General features: G+C 42.8%; 1 protein-coding gene across 1 annotated transcript; it reads right to left on the bottom strand.

Moving 5' to 3' along the window:
• Positions 1-429: 429 nt before the first annotated feature.
• Positions 430-11,288, bottom strand: mmp23ba (matrix metallopeptidase 23ba). The gene is made up of 8 exons (XM_073470630.1): positions 11,036-11,288; positions 7,124-7,260; positions 5,437-5,576; positions 4,792-4,959; positions 4,491-4,655; positions 2,808-2,918; positions 865-991; positions 430-790 (listed from the first exon to the last, which is right to left on the bottom strand). The coding sequence occupies exons 1-8, from the start codon at positions 11,204-11,206 to the stop codon at positions 616-618; spliced, it is 1,194 nt and encodes a 397-aa protein (XP_073326731.1). The 5' UTR covers positions 11,207-11,288; the 3' UTR covers positions 430-615.
• Positions 11,289-13,265: the final 1,977 nt, after the last annotated feature.

The following is a 13,265-nucleotide window of genomic DNA, read 5'->3' as shown; positions in this document are numbered from 1 at the left end:
TCAGTGCGTAAATTATTCAAATGGCATGCATCTAAGCAAAGGCTTCTGTAACTTTTCAGGCCCATAAAAAGACACACATCAGGGACATGGATATTTTTTGGAGGACACTTCTCCTCAGGGACCTATAGTGGAAGATTCTGTGAATATACTGCTATACATTCTCTAATTGAATTGAATGACAGTGATCTCCACCATTTTGCTGGAGACACTCCAGATTCCTGGGTGGCCTTGGACCCCACTATTTTTTTTTTTAGCAGCAGCTGCTTTGAAGAAATCCAGGTTGGATGAATCCAGAGTCGACATTATTGTCCCAAGCAGCTGACGAGAGCCGCAAGAATCTTTCATCGCCAAATAAAAAATGCAAACTGCAACATCTGTCATGAGCAGCTTTTCACAGTCAGGTAATATTTTCACTGAGATTCTCCTTGTCACAGAACATTTATTTGCACATATTAAAACACCTTAACACACACGACAATCAACGATAGACAGTTATATGTGGAAGATACAGGAAAAACAGTATTAAAAAAACATATGTGCCCTTGTGAATGAGGTCTCTTTGTGACCACGTGTGTGAATGTGTCCTGTTCAGTGTGCAGAGGAGCAGCCGGGCCTTCAGAACCGCACACGTACTCTCCACGAGTAGTTTGTGAGAACTTTCTCTTTTTTCTTCACGATGCAGGTGTATGTGCCCTCGTTGATGGCGTTGGCCACTATGGTTATGTGGTCGTCTTTCAGGGAGATGTAGTTGGGGTGAGAGTACTCCAGCAGCTCCCCGTCCTTGTACCAGCTGAAACAGAAGTTGGACGTTGAGACAGTGAAATCACACTGTAGCTTCGCTGATGTTAGGAGGGAGATACTCACTATACTTTGCCTTTCTTCGATGCTATCTTCTTCCCGCAACGAAAAGTGAGCTTCTTGCCCTCGACGACCAGCTTGTGTTTGGTCCTCAGGGGTGTCGGGGTGGGAGCCACAGTGGGGAACGGGAACTCTGAAGTAGAATTGAGTAGAAACACTTCAAAATAAGACACGCAAGCAACAGTGCCTTAAGGGAAACGTTCACCTAAAAGTGATAATTCACTCATCATCTTCTCACCCCCACGCCGATGGAAAGTTGGGTGAAGTTTCGTAGCACAAAACATTTCTGGAGCTTCACAGCTAAATAGTGTTCCTCCTCAACAACTGAGGTAGATGGGAATTTGTTTTAAAACGTAAAAAACAACTGAAAACTGGCTCCATACAGCTCATTTGGTGTAATCCAAATCTTCATAAGCCCCGAGATTCCTAATTTAATTGAAAAGACATTATTTACACTTTTTCCTAAAGCCCCAATTTTCATTGTAGCTGATAAGCTAAAAGCGATAGGCCGCATCAAGGGTGTAAATATCATCTTCTCAAGTCAATTTGGGACCGTGGGGCTTCTGGAGACTGGATTAAACTGGACAACCATTTTATGTTTTTGTATCTTTTTTAATTAATTTGAAAATACATTATTTACACCCTCAACTTGTGGTCAAGCTCGAGCTCCCACTTTAGATGGAGTTTTAGCTAACACTTTTAGCTTAGCAGCTACAGTGAAGATTTGGGCTTTAATAAGAGCGTAAAAATTGTATTTTCAAATAAATTTGGGATCTCGAAGCTTCCGGTGACTCCGGAGCATGTTGCAGTGCTTTTTTGCTGTGAAGCTCCAGAAATGTTTAGTCGACTACAACGCTTCACTTCACTTTCCATCGGCATGATGGCGAGTAGATAATGACTACATTTTCATTTTTGACTGAACTTATCCTTTAAGCTTATGCTCTTAAAATAAGACATGCAAAGATTAGTTACAATGATCCTGACCATACAAAAATCATCTGAGAGGAATCTGCTAGAAAAAAAGAGATAATCCACAGCCTCAGAGTATTACATCATTTGGAGATGTAACAGCTCCCCCTCACAAACACCTCGCAGAAACACTGATTACTGTCAGAAGTTTTGATGCAGACGTCAGACACTTAATACGCTTCGCTTTTCACAACCTCTGACCTGCTGGCGCTGAGGCTGTCTTATCAATATAATATCTCCCATCTGGTCTCTGACAAACACAACAGACCGCCTTGTGATCAACTCCAAAGTCTGCTTAAAAAACAGTCGCTCTCGTTAATGCCGCAAAAATCCAAATTGACCTTGTGTGTCTCTAACCCTCAAGCCACAGTCTGAAATTCCAGCGGTTTGGAGTCACTCAGGAATTTTCCACAGCCGTACAACGTCTCCCAATCAACAATGAGGAACAGATTACTGCGAGCCAGGAATCGTATCCTCCTGCCTCTCTCCGCACTGTCCCTTGTTGCTGACAAAAAAATCGCAGAAAGCCACAACAATCTATGGGCTGTGATGGTTAAGAGGAGCCATTTCCTGTTGTGCAACAGGAGACCACAGTGCTAGTGAGTCCCACAATAAACTTAGAGAGGCCTAAGCTGTCAGATTGTTGATGTACTATCAATACTTAGTGTTGAGACAGCCAACAATCAGCAGGTACCTGGTCTGCTCGGTCTGAATTCAGAGCCAAAACACACACTGCCTCCCAGGGGATGCTGGTATCCTCCAGATCTACACACAAACTCCTCCAGTGGCAAGTGTAATCTCCCCTCAAATCAGATTGCTGAAAACCCCCATCGCAGCTCAGCCTGGCTGGACCTGTTGGCTCCCGTTGCTCCATTGGCAAACGGTTCACAGCGGCTCCTTGCGCTGCTCAATTGAGAGAAAACCTTTCTTTTTTTTCTCCCTCTGGACCACTGCTGCTGCTTTCTGCCGCTGCGTCTTACCGTAACAGAAATCACAGCTGGAGGGGCAGTGCTTCTGCATCAGCTTGCGCTTGCTGTCGCAATAGCCTTTCCGAGCCCAGGCCGGGCAGATAAATAACCGGTCCAAACATCCTGGAGGAGAGAGAGGGGGAGATGGAGTGAGTGAGTAGGAGGAGGAGAGGGATCAGACAACAGCTCTCAGTCAGCAGAATTTGGATCCTTGATTAGCTTTTCATTCCAATGACAATGACTCACCATAATACACACTAATGATGACTCATGAGTAGTTTATACAAAATTCATTAATGCCACGTTGGCCTGCAGTGTCAGACGAACACTGTGGTCTACATTCTGGCCAACTGTGACCAAAAATGGGGTCATAGGTTTTCTACTACTGGTTCTTCACAAGTGTAGCTAGATTGAAATCTTCTAATGCTGGAATCAGACTGCACAGTCATTTTGCCTTTTGAGATAGTCACTGTGTCAGATTAAGCCATCACTTAAAGGAGAAGTTCACCAAAAAATGAAAATTCAGTCATTACCAGCTCACGCCCATGCGGATGGTAAGTCAGGTGAAGTTTCGTAGTCCACAAAACATTTCTGGAGCGTCACAGCAGAACAGTGTTGCAGCGTTCTCCTACACAGCTGAAGTAGATGGGGACTTGTTTTAAAATGTGAAAAGACAAGACAAAAACGCCTCCATACAGCTCGTCCAGAGTAATCCAAGACTTCGTAAACCCTGAGATTGGAGAGGCCTAAATTGATTTGAAAAGACGTTATTTTCACCTTTTTTTAACGCTGAAATATTCACTGTAGCTGCTACGCTAAAAGCGGCGGAAGTAGCAGCACAAGCGTGATCGCCTGAGAGTGTAAATGTCGTCTTTACAAATCAGTTTAGGATCTCAGGGCTTTCCGGAGACCTGGATTGCGCTGGATGAGCTGTATGGAGCCTTTTTATGCTTTTTGTTTTGGTTGTTTTTTAATGTTTTGAGTCCCCATCTGCTTCAGTTGTTTAGGAGAATGCTGCAACAGTGTTTGCAGAAGCTCCAGAAATGTTTGTGGAGAACACAGAAGACTTCACCTGACTTTTCCATCGGCATTGGGGGGGAAGATAGTGACTGAATTTTCAATTTTGGGTGAACTTATCCTTTAAATTCTTGAATGCTTGCCCTGACTTGGCTGACAGACTATACATTGGACCCCGACCAATCATAGCTTGCTGTCTTTCATGACATGCAGGTGATCGGGAAGGTGGTGCCAGGGACCAGCTTCACTGAACCAACATCATCCCTCTTTCCATTTGGCACGTTGGCCCAGTTGTCCGACTGGGTGAAAAAAGGCAACAGAGTTCTGGATGTTGTGAGGCTTCTCGGATGCTGTGTCAGTTGTTTTCCACTATGACAGACATCTTAGGATAAAATGAGCAATGCATTTTTGTTATTGAAAACCCAAGTCTGATCCCAGCATTAGAACTGGATTTGCAGTGTAGGTCCTTTGTACATTTTCCATTCTATCTAGAAGCTAATCTAGTGCTTCGACTTTTGGATGGATTGCAAAATGTCTTCAAGACCAAACAAGTCAATTTATTTACTACCTCCAGAAGTTCCTGGGTGACTGACAACGATGTCAGCTGTATTTACAGACGTCAAAGCCCAAAAAGAAGAACTTTTCTATTTGTGTTCTGGGAGAAGAGTAAGGGCGTACCGTAGAGACGGTGCATACCCCACACCTCATCCTGTGTGATTAGCTTCCGCCCCGTCAGAGTTGCATTCAGGTGCATTATAGCTTTAGGGTCCATGGAGTGCATGAGTCCCAGGACGTGGCCGATTTCATGAGTCGCCACATGGACGAGATCCGTCAGCCAAACCCCTGCAACACAGACACTTTTGATTATTTTCGCTTTCAGTTGCCGCACTGACCTGGACAGCTCATAGGGGAGCTGTCCAGGTCAGTTTCTGGTGCATCCATCACCTCATGGGTTAAATATCGCGATAAAGACACGTGCCTTTCTTCCAGCTGAACCGCATGTTTCCCAGAATCCAGTACTCGTGGTCGTCGAAGTGGATCTCACCAGTTGGCGGGAAGAATGCATGAGCCAGTTCTCCCGTGATGCCGTCGAAACAATGGTGCAAGTACGACTGCAGACAGTCTGTGTGGTTGACGGGGTAGAAGCCTGCCAAGACAGAGAGAGAGACACATACCTCAGAGCCGAGGAGGGAAACCCTCACTCCATTATTTCTGCTCTGCGTTGACTACAGCGGGGGGATGATGGATTGCTAAAGACAGAGCTTTTTCTTCAGCCTTCACCCCGCAGGATGACAACCATCCCTCTCACTGTCACTGAGAATTTATGCAGGACCCTGGAGTTTGCATCCAAAGGGACCAATAAAGCATAATTTAGACTGCTCCACCATGGGCTGACATGTATGGAAGTTGTTAAGCATTTACTTTTTTCATTTAGAATTATGAATCATGCCGAATATAAGCTTGGTAATATAGCCGCGGTAGTGTGATTTAATGAGATTGGAGGGGAAGACATTTCTGCGATGACAGCACGGAGAGAAATACAGTAACGACAGAGGAGAAGTCTGGAGCCCGGGGCCAAGGAACATCTGTCGGGGACTGATACAGCCACATGCAGAGTACCCACCGATCTTAATGTCTGCTTCTTGGTCAGCTGGCACCTCTCTGAAGCTGAACGGCGAGACGTCGCTCCACATGCCAAAGGCCTTGGCAAAGCCTCGACGCGTGTCGCTGGCATTTATCAAGTTAGTAGGGAAGGAGAGCAACCTGTTCAGAAACAACAGCATTATGTAGTTAATACTGGTCTCTACACACATTCCACTACAGACGAGCAATCTGCCAAAACACAATGGCTACTGTTCAGACAGACCACAATTCCCACAAGCACTTCAAGTACAGCTCCATTACTGAGACCTGATATTCTCTTATATCTCAGTGAGGGTTAGACTGATATTAGTGCTTTTAATAAGAACCAGATATTGATCCGCTGGTAACACCCTATGTCAATATGAAAGAGATGAAGATTTAATTTTACTAATGCAGGAATGACTGAAATTTGGATCTTTTTCTGTTTTTTGTCTCCAGTACACTTAAAGGATAGGTTCGTCCAAAAAAGAAAATTCAGTCATTATTAATCACCGTCATGCTGATGGACAGCCGGGTGAAGTTTTGTAGTCCACCGCAAAAAACGCGTTGCAGCAAACATGGGGATTGTTTTGAAACGTTAAAAAACAGCCAAAATGTTTGTTTGTTTATGTTTGTTTTTTTACGTTTCAACAAAAATCCCCACAAAAACGACCAAAACACCCATTAAATGGTTCCATACAGCCCGTCCAGTGTAATCGAAGTATCCAGAAGCCCCCAGATCCCAAACTGATTTGAAAAGATGTTATTTACACCCTCAATGTGCGGTCGAGCTTGTGCACCCACTTCAGATGCGGTGCGTGCTAAGGCTTTTACGGTGAGGATTTTGGCTTAAAAAGGGTATAAATAACATCTTCTCAATTCAATTTTGAATCTCAGGGCTTCTGGAGACTTGGCTTAGGCCAAACAAGCTCTGTGGAGCCATTTTATGTTTTCTTTTATGCTGTTTTTTTTATGTTTTAAAACAGGTCACCATCTACTACAGTTGTTTGGGCCAATGCTGCAAAGCTGTGTTGTTTTGAAGCTCAAGAAATGTTCTGTGGACTACAAAACTTCACCTGACTTTCCATCAGCATGAGCAGGACTAGATAATGACAGAATTTTTATTTTTGGGGGAACTTTTCCTTTAAGATGATGGAACCACTTTGGTTCAACCCAATCTCCTTAAACTTTATGGGCTCTTTTGTCATACAGCTCCAGAAAGAACAAAGTCTCACTGGATCTTCTCCAAACAGTTAACACAACACAATCCAAATGTGCTGCGGCCAAGCGACTGCAGTGTGGGTGCGAAATTCCACCATATGCTTCTTTATTTTCCCTTTTCACAAATGCAAGCAGAGAGTTCTGCAAGGTGATCACTGTCAGATGATGCATGTTGGTCCTCAATGGACGTCTTGACTGACGTGAGAGGAGAAGATATTGAATAGTTCTTCCATTTGAGTTAAATGATTCCACTAAGGTACAACTAACCCACACCGACAGCAGTCTGATTTCAGGAACTTCAACTTGGCCCGCTTCAACTGAAAAATATCTGTCCTTGTGTTTTTCTGCCAAAACCAACATTAGTCTAACTCTCTGGAGTTTTCTCCAAGGATGTGTTTTCCTTTTCCCATTTTCTACAACTGTACTGTGCTGTTGTGTTGACCAGAGGAAGAATTGCAGATGAATACTTGTATGTCAGCTTGAACTTGTCCCATTTGAGCTGCTCCGGGGTGAGGGTGTAGCGCTTGTTCCTGGAGAGGTGCAGCACTTGCGAGCGGGCCTCTTTGCGGATCCCGATGAGCAACACAGTGGTGTAAGCTTCTTCCTTGGACAAAGAAAAACCTTTAATTAATCACCTCGCATTGAATGAAAGTTAGGGACCGAACATTGAGGATTAGATTTGATTGCAAGGTCATTGTGGTCAGCAGTAAAAGTGCTTTCCAAACATACAGTATGATCCTTTTCACAGACAGGTTGTGTCTGATGTCTGTTGACTCCAAGTGATCACACCTGGATGCTAGTCTATTTTCACAGCTCTCTGTGTCTATGGGTGCTTTGCATTTCAGTGCTTTCATAAATATCCTGTGACTGAAGTTAAATTGTGGTTTGCCTCAGCTGCGATGTTACGTAACAGTGATCGGACCACTTGATAAAATCTATAACTCTTTATGGAGATGATTTTAAGTCATAAATCCAATTTCCAATACTTGAAGGTACTTGGGCCATAATTCTGATCCAGGGAGCCCATTTTGTGCCTGAGAGCAGGAAGGCATCGTGTCTTAACTGATACATTTAAGGAGGAATTAAGGAGGCGTACACTGAAGGGGAAAAACTGCTGAAGACACATACAGCTGTCCATGAACCCTTGATTTCTTTACAATGTGCCACAATACTTCCTTTACCCTTAACTATGTGAGGGGGGACTGACAAGTAAGGCATAATGCCTGACGACGGGTCCATTATCAGGAATCAAAGGACGCCGTGGAGGCCTGCAGAGGACGGTGGCCTCCATGCTTACGCCATGATCACTTGTCAAAGAAAAAAAGATCATTAAAGTATATTTTGCGATCAAAGTGCAAAGTTTTTCACAAGCAGTAACTCTGTCTCCCTGGCAACAGCTGAGAGTTTAACTAATTGCTGAAACAATCATCACAATCCCAAGGTAAACTAAAAATGGCTCTTATGTGGTGTCTAACAATTTTATGGTTTTAATGTTTTCTACTTATTTTATTTGTTGTTTAACAAAACATTTAATCAACATTTACGTGCAATATTCTATTTTATCTTTATCCTTGTTTTCATTGCTTGTTTTGATATTTTATTCTTTATATTTTATTATTATTATTATTCATTTTATTGCAATTGTTGTGCAGATAAACGGGAGGTAAACTGGTCCGCTCAGCTCATCGAACCCTTCTGCTCAGCTGTTGGCCAGGCAGCTGAGGGTGAATAGAGGGTTCTGCAACAACAGTGAGAGAACAATATTGTTTTGAACATTGAAGCATGTCAACATTTTCAAGAAGACACCCAAAATCAAAGTGTGAAGCTGAAAACAAGCATGATATGGGACCTTTAAGTTCTTCCAAAGAAGAGGATCTAACAAACACGCTCACTCTCACGCAGAGATCGACCAGGTGTGTGGAGGTGAGACAGTGTCTGACATCAAAGTTCAAACTTCTCTCTCAAGTTCTCTTTTTAAAATTGCTCTCACAACTTTGTCCAACCATCCTGAATACCGTCTAGGAGAGACTGTCCAAACATGTGCGTGCTCTCCATTTGTGGGATTCATTGTGTCGAGACTACAAAGACACACAAAGGACAGAGTCCTCAGAGAGAGATAGAGGAAGCAGCAGGATGCAGCCAAGAGAAGGCTAAAGTGCCTGTCTGGTCATCCAACAGCATCTGAGACTTCCTCCACCTTTTTCTTGAACAGCGGAACTGTGGGGGCTGCGTCTGTTAAGCTTTGTAACTTTCCGAAACAGACAATCGGACAAGCACTGCCAGTTTACGCAGCTATCAAACCTCCACAGCCAGGTGTGTGGGGATGGCGGAAAAGGCAGAATGTCTTTTTTCAAGCTTTTGCTTTCAACTCTTTTTGACTTAACAAGTGAATTTAACAGCCTGAGTTCCTTCAAGGAGAGAATCACAGAATGAGTGCACTGTTATGCCAGTTTGAGCTACTTTTTTCTTGTGAATTTGATCATCAGAAAACAAAAAAATCATTCAAAAACAGCCTTTCCAAGAAAAATCTGGCTTCACTGTAGCCGTTGGACCTATGGATCTGAACTGTAACTTCTGGAACTGAAGATGGAGAGCACATATCAAAGCCACACCCTTCACTTTGTATTCTACACCCTATCCTCTGGTTCCTGTTTCTGCTTCGCCCAGTCAAGACAAATAGATCCGGTACTTCCTTCATTTCCGTACCAAAATAGTGAGACTGGGGCAGGCAGTCTGGCAGACTGTCTCACACTGAATGAACTTGATGACATCTCTTCCTCTGATGTTAAATATAAAGCTTCTGCATCACACTATGTGCACTGGTCATTGTTTTATACAACAGTTGCTTGCTTGACCTCAGCAGCAAACACACTGGAGTCTTGTGCTCAGTGATTTATGAGGTGTTTAACGTAGTACGGCCAGCACAGTTCTTTCCGTGTCGTCTCTTGTTATATTCACTGCAAATCCAATCTCACACTTTGGCACGGATAAAAGATGAACCGTAAACCACGAGGGCTGAAACAAGCCTGCTAGACTAAACCTTGAAGCCAGTGGTGAGCGCTGACTCGGCGGGCAAAACATTTGAAGACAAGTCTCCGAAGACCCTGCATGGGAGAGTCTGGAAGAGTTTATGCTCAGTCTCAGAGACAGTTTAAACAGGGATTATGATTTTTACCGTGAGCCTCAGAAAGATTCAACAATTTTCTATAATTTAAAACATACACACTGTGAATTGAACTTCTACTCACCCATTATTATCAGTAAATACTAAAAAGCACATTGACAATGATCTTTGACTGCATTTTGACCTCACTCCATTAACTTACTGATACATTTACTCTCTAATATGTCTTTCACTGATGCTGTAATGTATTGTGGTATAGCCTACAAGGAGCTTATCTAAGGCAGTTATGTAATCCCAGGCAGCGGTCTTCTTGATGGACACATAATGAAAGCGTGTGGCAGAGGAAATTACATAAAGTTATCCCTCAGGCTCTGTATCACAGTGGGTGGGTGGCAATGATGGAGTAACATATTTATCCAATTCAGGCAAGATATTACTGTACAGGGATCCAGTCCAAAGCCTGACCTAATTATGGTACTCCTCTAACTTCATCACCTTGACCGAACATTGATTGAGTCTGATGCATATTGCCATGGGTGAGCTATAACTGAGTGATTTCAGAAGCTGATGTCCAACTAATGATACGTTCTAAGAAATGATTTAAATTGCATGGACAGTGGCTCACTTATTAAAAGTCTTTAAAAGCTGGCAACTTCTGTATAATAACAGTGAAAGAAAATTATGTGAATGATAGACTCCTGTAAAAAAAAAAAATACTGACTAAGTTTACTCTTGTTCTTACCTGTGATTGTCCTGAAGACCATACTTCATTAAAAAAACATCATAACTACATTTTATTTTAATGATTGTGAAATGTACATAGCTTTAATAACACAAGGTGAGGCAGGTTTTTAATCTTTATGTTCTTGTGGTGAATTCGGGGTACAAAAGACCCACCAAGTATCACTTTATTTCAATATAATTTAAACTTGGAGGACGGTAGTTTATGAATTGAGCCATTTACCTACAAAAATGAGTTACTGTTTGAAATGAGTGCTGCCGCGTGTAATACAATACTGTACATGCCGAATTGAAAAGTGGCTTTGAATGATTAAAAGAAATGTCAAGCCATACCAATCCTAGTATGCAGCTTCACAGACACGTAGGTTAAACTTTAAGTCACAGAATTTTAAATGGAGTTTGGTGTGATGTTTTTTTTTTCACGATAAAGGAAACTATAAATAACTTCTAAAACTTAATAATGACTCGAGCTGCAAAGACAGCTGCTACATGTCATAAAGTGGTCACAGCATACCTCTAACCTCCAGGAGGGAAACGCTGTGGTTTGTTGCATCCCTGCGAACAGCAGACTGAGCAGAGCAGCAGCCAGCAGAGGAGCGAAGCCGCAGTCGCCTCTGCGTAAACTTCTGGGAGTCTGATAGCACATCATGGCTGCGATATCACACCTCCAGGACAAAAAAAACATAGATAATCCCTCAGAGAAGACTACATAGATTCACCGTCTGTGCTCGTGTCAACACAACTTCTTGGCCATTGCACGTTTCGGTGATGTGTTACAGTAGCTTCTGGTGCTGTGTGCGGCAGCAGCGCAGTCCAGCCTGCGGACCGGGTAGTGGAAGCAGTGCAGACTGCATCAGCTCCGCTCGGCTCTCTTCCGCACAGTGCGCCTGCCAGAGGGCTGGTTTCATATTACTGTAGATGGGGCAGGGGGTCAGTGTCGAGACAATCTAATGAAAACCAAACGCGCTCTGTCCGTCAAACCACTTGTTGCAGCCGCCAGGGCTCACTTAAAGCGGAATCAGATGGCTTATTTTGAACATGACTTTCTGAGGTTTATGTAATACTGCTGGGGAGAAAAGTAGTTTAGTCTTCACTTTATCCCGCTTGTGGCATGCACAGACAAAACAGGCCATCATCCTGGAGGTGACATATTGCTCTGAGGCCCATCTTGTAAAACACTGCAGGTCTTCCGTTAAAGGAGACATATTATGCTGTTACTGCTAGATTAGGTTTACATGCTTTAACTATCAAAAAAGCATCAGTGTTCTCATAATTACCTGCTCTGTATTCCCCCTCTGCCTGAGATGCTCTGTTTTAGCTCCTGTCTCTTTAAGCCCCCCCACAAATACAGTCTGCTCTGATTGGTCAGCTCACACACACCTGACCCAGCACCCTGTCTCAGATGGCTTTGCCGTTTTTTTTTTTTAAGCTTACAGTTAGGTTGAATTCCAACGTGAATATATCCATAAATTCTGCAAATATGTGACATGGTGACATAGTATGATCTCACAAAGTCACGGAATTAAAGGCGGGACCACTGACGAGGCGTTTCAGGTACTTCAGGAGCAGTGTGGGAGAGAGGAACTCCTGTTGGTGTGGACTTTGGGCTTTTTAACTATCAAGATATTTTACATGCACAAGAACATATATAACACAAGGGGAAAATAACAAAAAAGCATAATAGGTTTCCTTTAATAGTTTTTTTCTGTGAAAATGAAGATTGTGATGCAAGAATGATAATTCCCAGTATTCATGATTAAATTTGGCATCGCATGATCTGTCAAAGATAATCACAATGTGATTTTACCATATCGTGAGGCCCTATTTTGCCTCCAAGACACCTCACGCCCTTTGCATGCCACTGTCTTCTGCAGGAATAGTCATGGCCCATATGGTAAAGTGTATTTGGTTGCAACTGACATTCTTGGCAATTAAAAGTAGGAAAAGCACAGGTGTAATAGTTCAGTGTAATTGTAACTTCCACGATCCTGGTATCGTGTATGCTGAGTGATTGGCTTGATTTATGGGGAACGTTAATGGAACAGTCATGTTTAATCATGAATTTATTAACACCTGTGCTTTTCCTACCTGTGACATGTCAAAATGTTTGCTGTGAAAGGGACCTGTTTGCCTTATCGGAAAGAATTAACAGGTGTTTTGCACGCAGGAATGTTGCAGTTGCACGTCCATCTGTTCATCAGCAGCTTTTGCCACTTTCCATTTATTAAAGACAAGAAAGAAACTGCAGGTCTACTTTTCATCCCACTCACAGCCAGGGAATGGGCCGATCTATCAGCTCTGAATAGAATCTAGATCTTTTTTTCCTTTGGCAGTCAATTTCTTTTTTCTTGTCCTAATAGAGAGTTTTGGTGGTTGGAAACAATTGCTGGGAAGCAGTACACCCCATTCAGACATTCATGTCAGATTAGCCCATAAAATCACTTAATGGCAAAACACAAGGTTGTTTCCAGAGATTGGATAGAACTCGTCTTTTCAAAGTAACAATATGTACGAATTTTAATTTTTTAAAATAACTAAAATTCTCAAGAGAATCTGAAGAAATAACAGCTTTGATGTTGTGCCTAATACATCTAGTATTGTGTTGCAGAGATATTTAATAAAAGTTAGCAGGCTAACCAGCTAGCTCAAGTATTGTCCTGTCTCGTAATACCACTTTGTACCTCAAGAGGCAATAGTGAGTCACTGTAGCCTCCAGTCTGCCCTCAGTCCACCAACACTGAGGT

Source organism: Pagrus major, chromosome 7 (assembly GCF_040436345.1).
Source record: "Pagrus major chromosome 7, Pma_NU_1.0".
Taxonomy (NCBI): domain Eukaryota; kingdom Metazoa; phylum Chordata; class Actinopteri; order Spariformes; family Sparidae; genus Pagrus; species Pagrus major.
Note: the sequence above shows the minus strand (reverse complement) of the source record. Positions and strands in the feature narration are given on the sequence as shown.

What these genes read in the sequence shown, in the direction of transcription:
- mmp23ba (XM_073470630.1), bottom strand. Translation starts at nt 11,206, where the DNA reads ATGTTTTTTTTGTCCTGGAGGTGTGATATCGCAGCCATGATGTGCTAT. An exon ending in GGGTATGCACCGTCTCTACG is followed by an intron (nt 2,919 to 4,490) that starts GTACGCCCTTAC and finishes TCTCTCCTCCAG; the next exon opens with GATGTTTGGACCGGTTATTT. An exon ending in TCGAAGAAAGGCAAAGTATA is followed by an intron (nt 791 to 864) that starts GTGAGTATCTCC and finishes CTTCTGTTTCAG; the next exon opens with CTGGTACAAGGACGGGGAGC.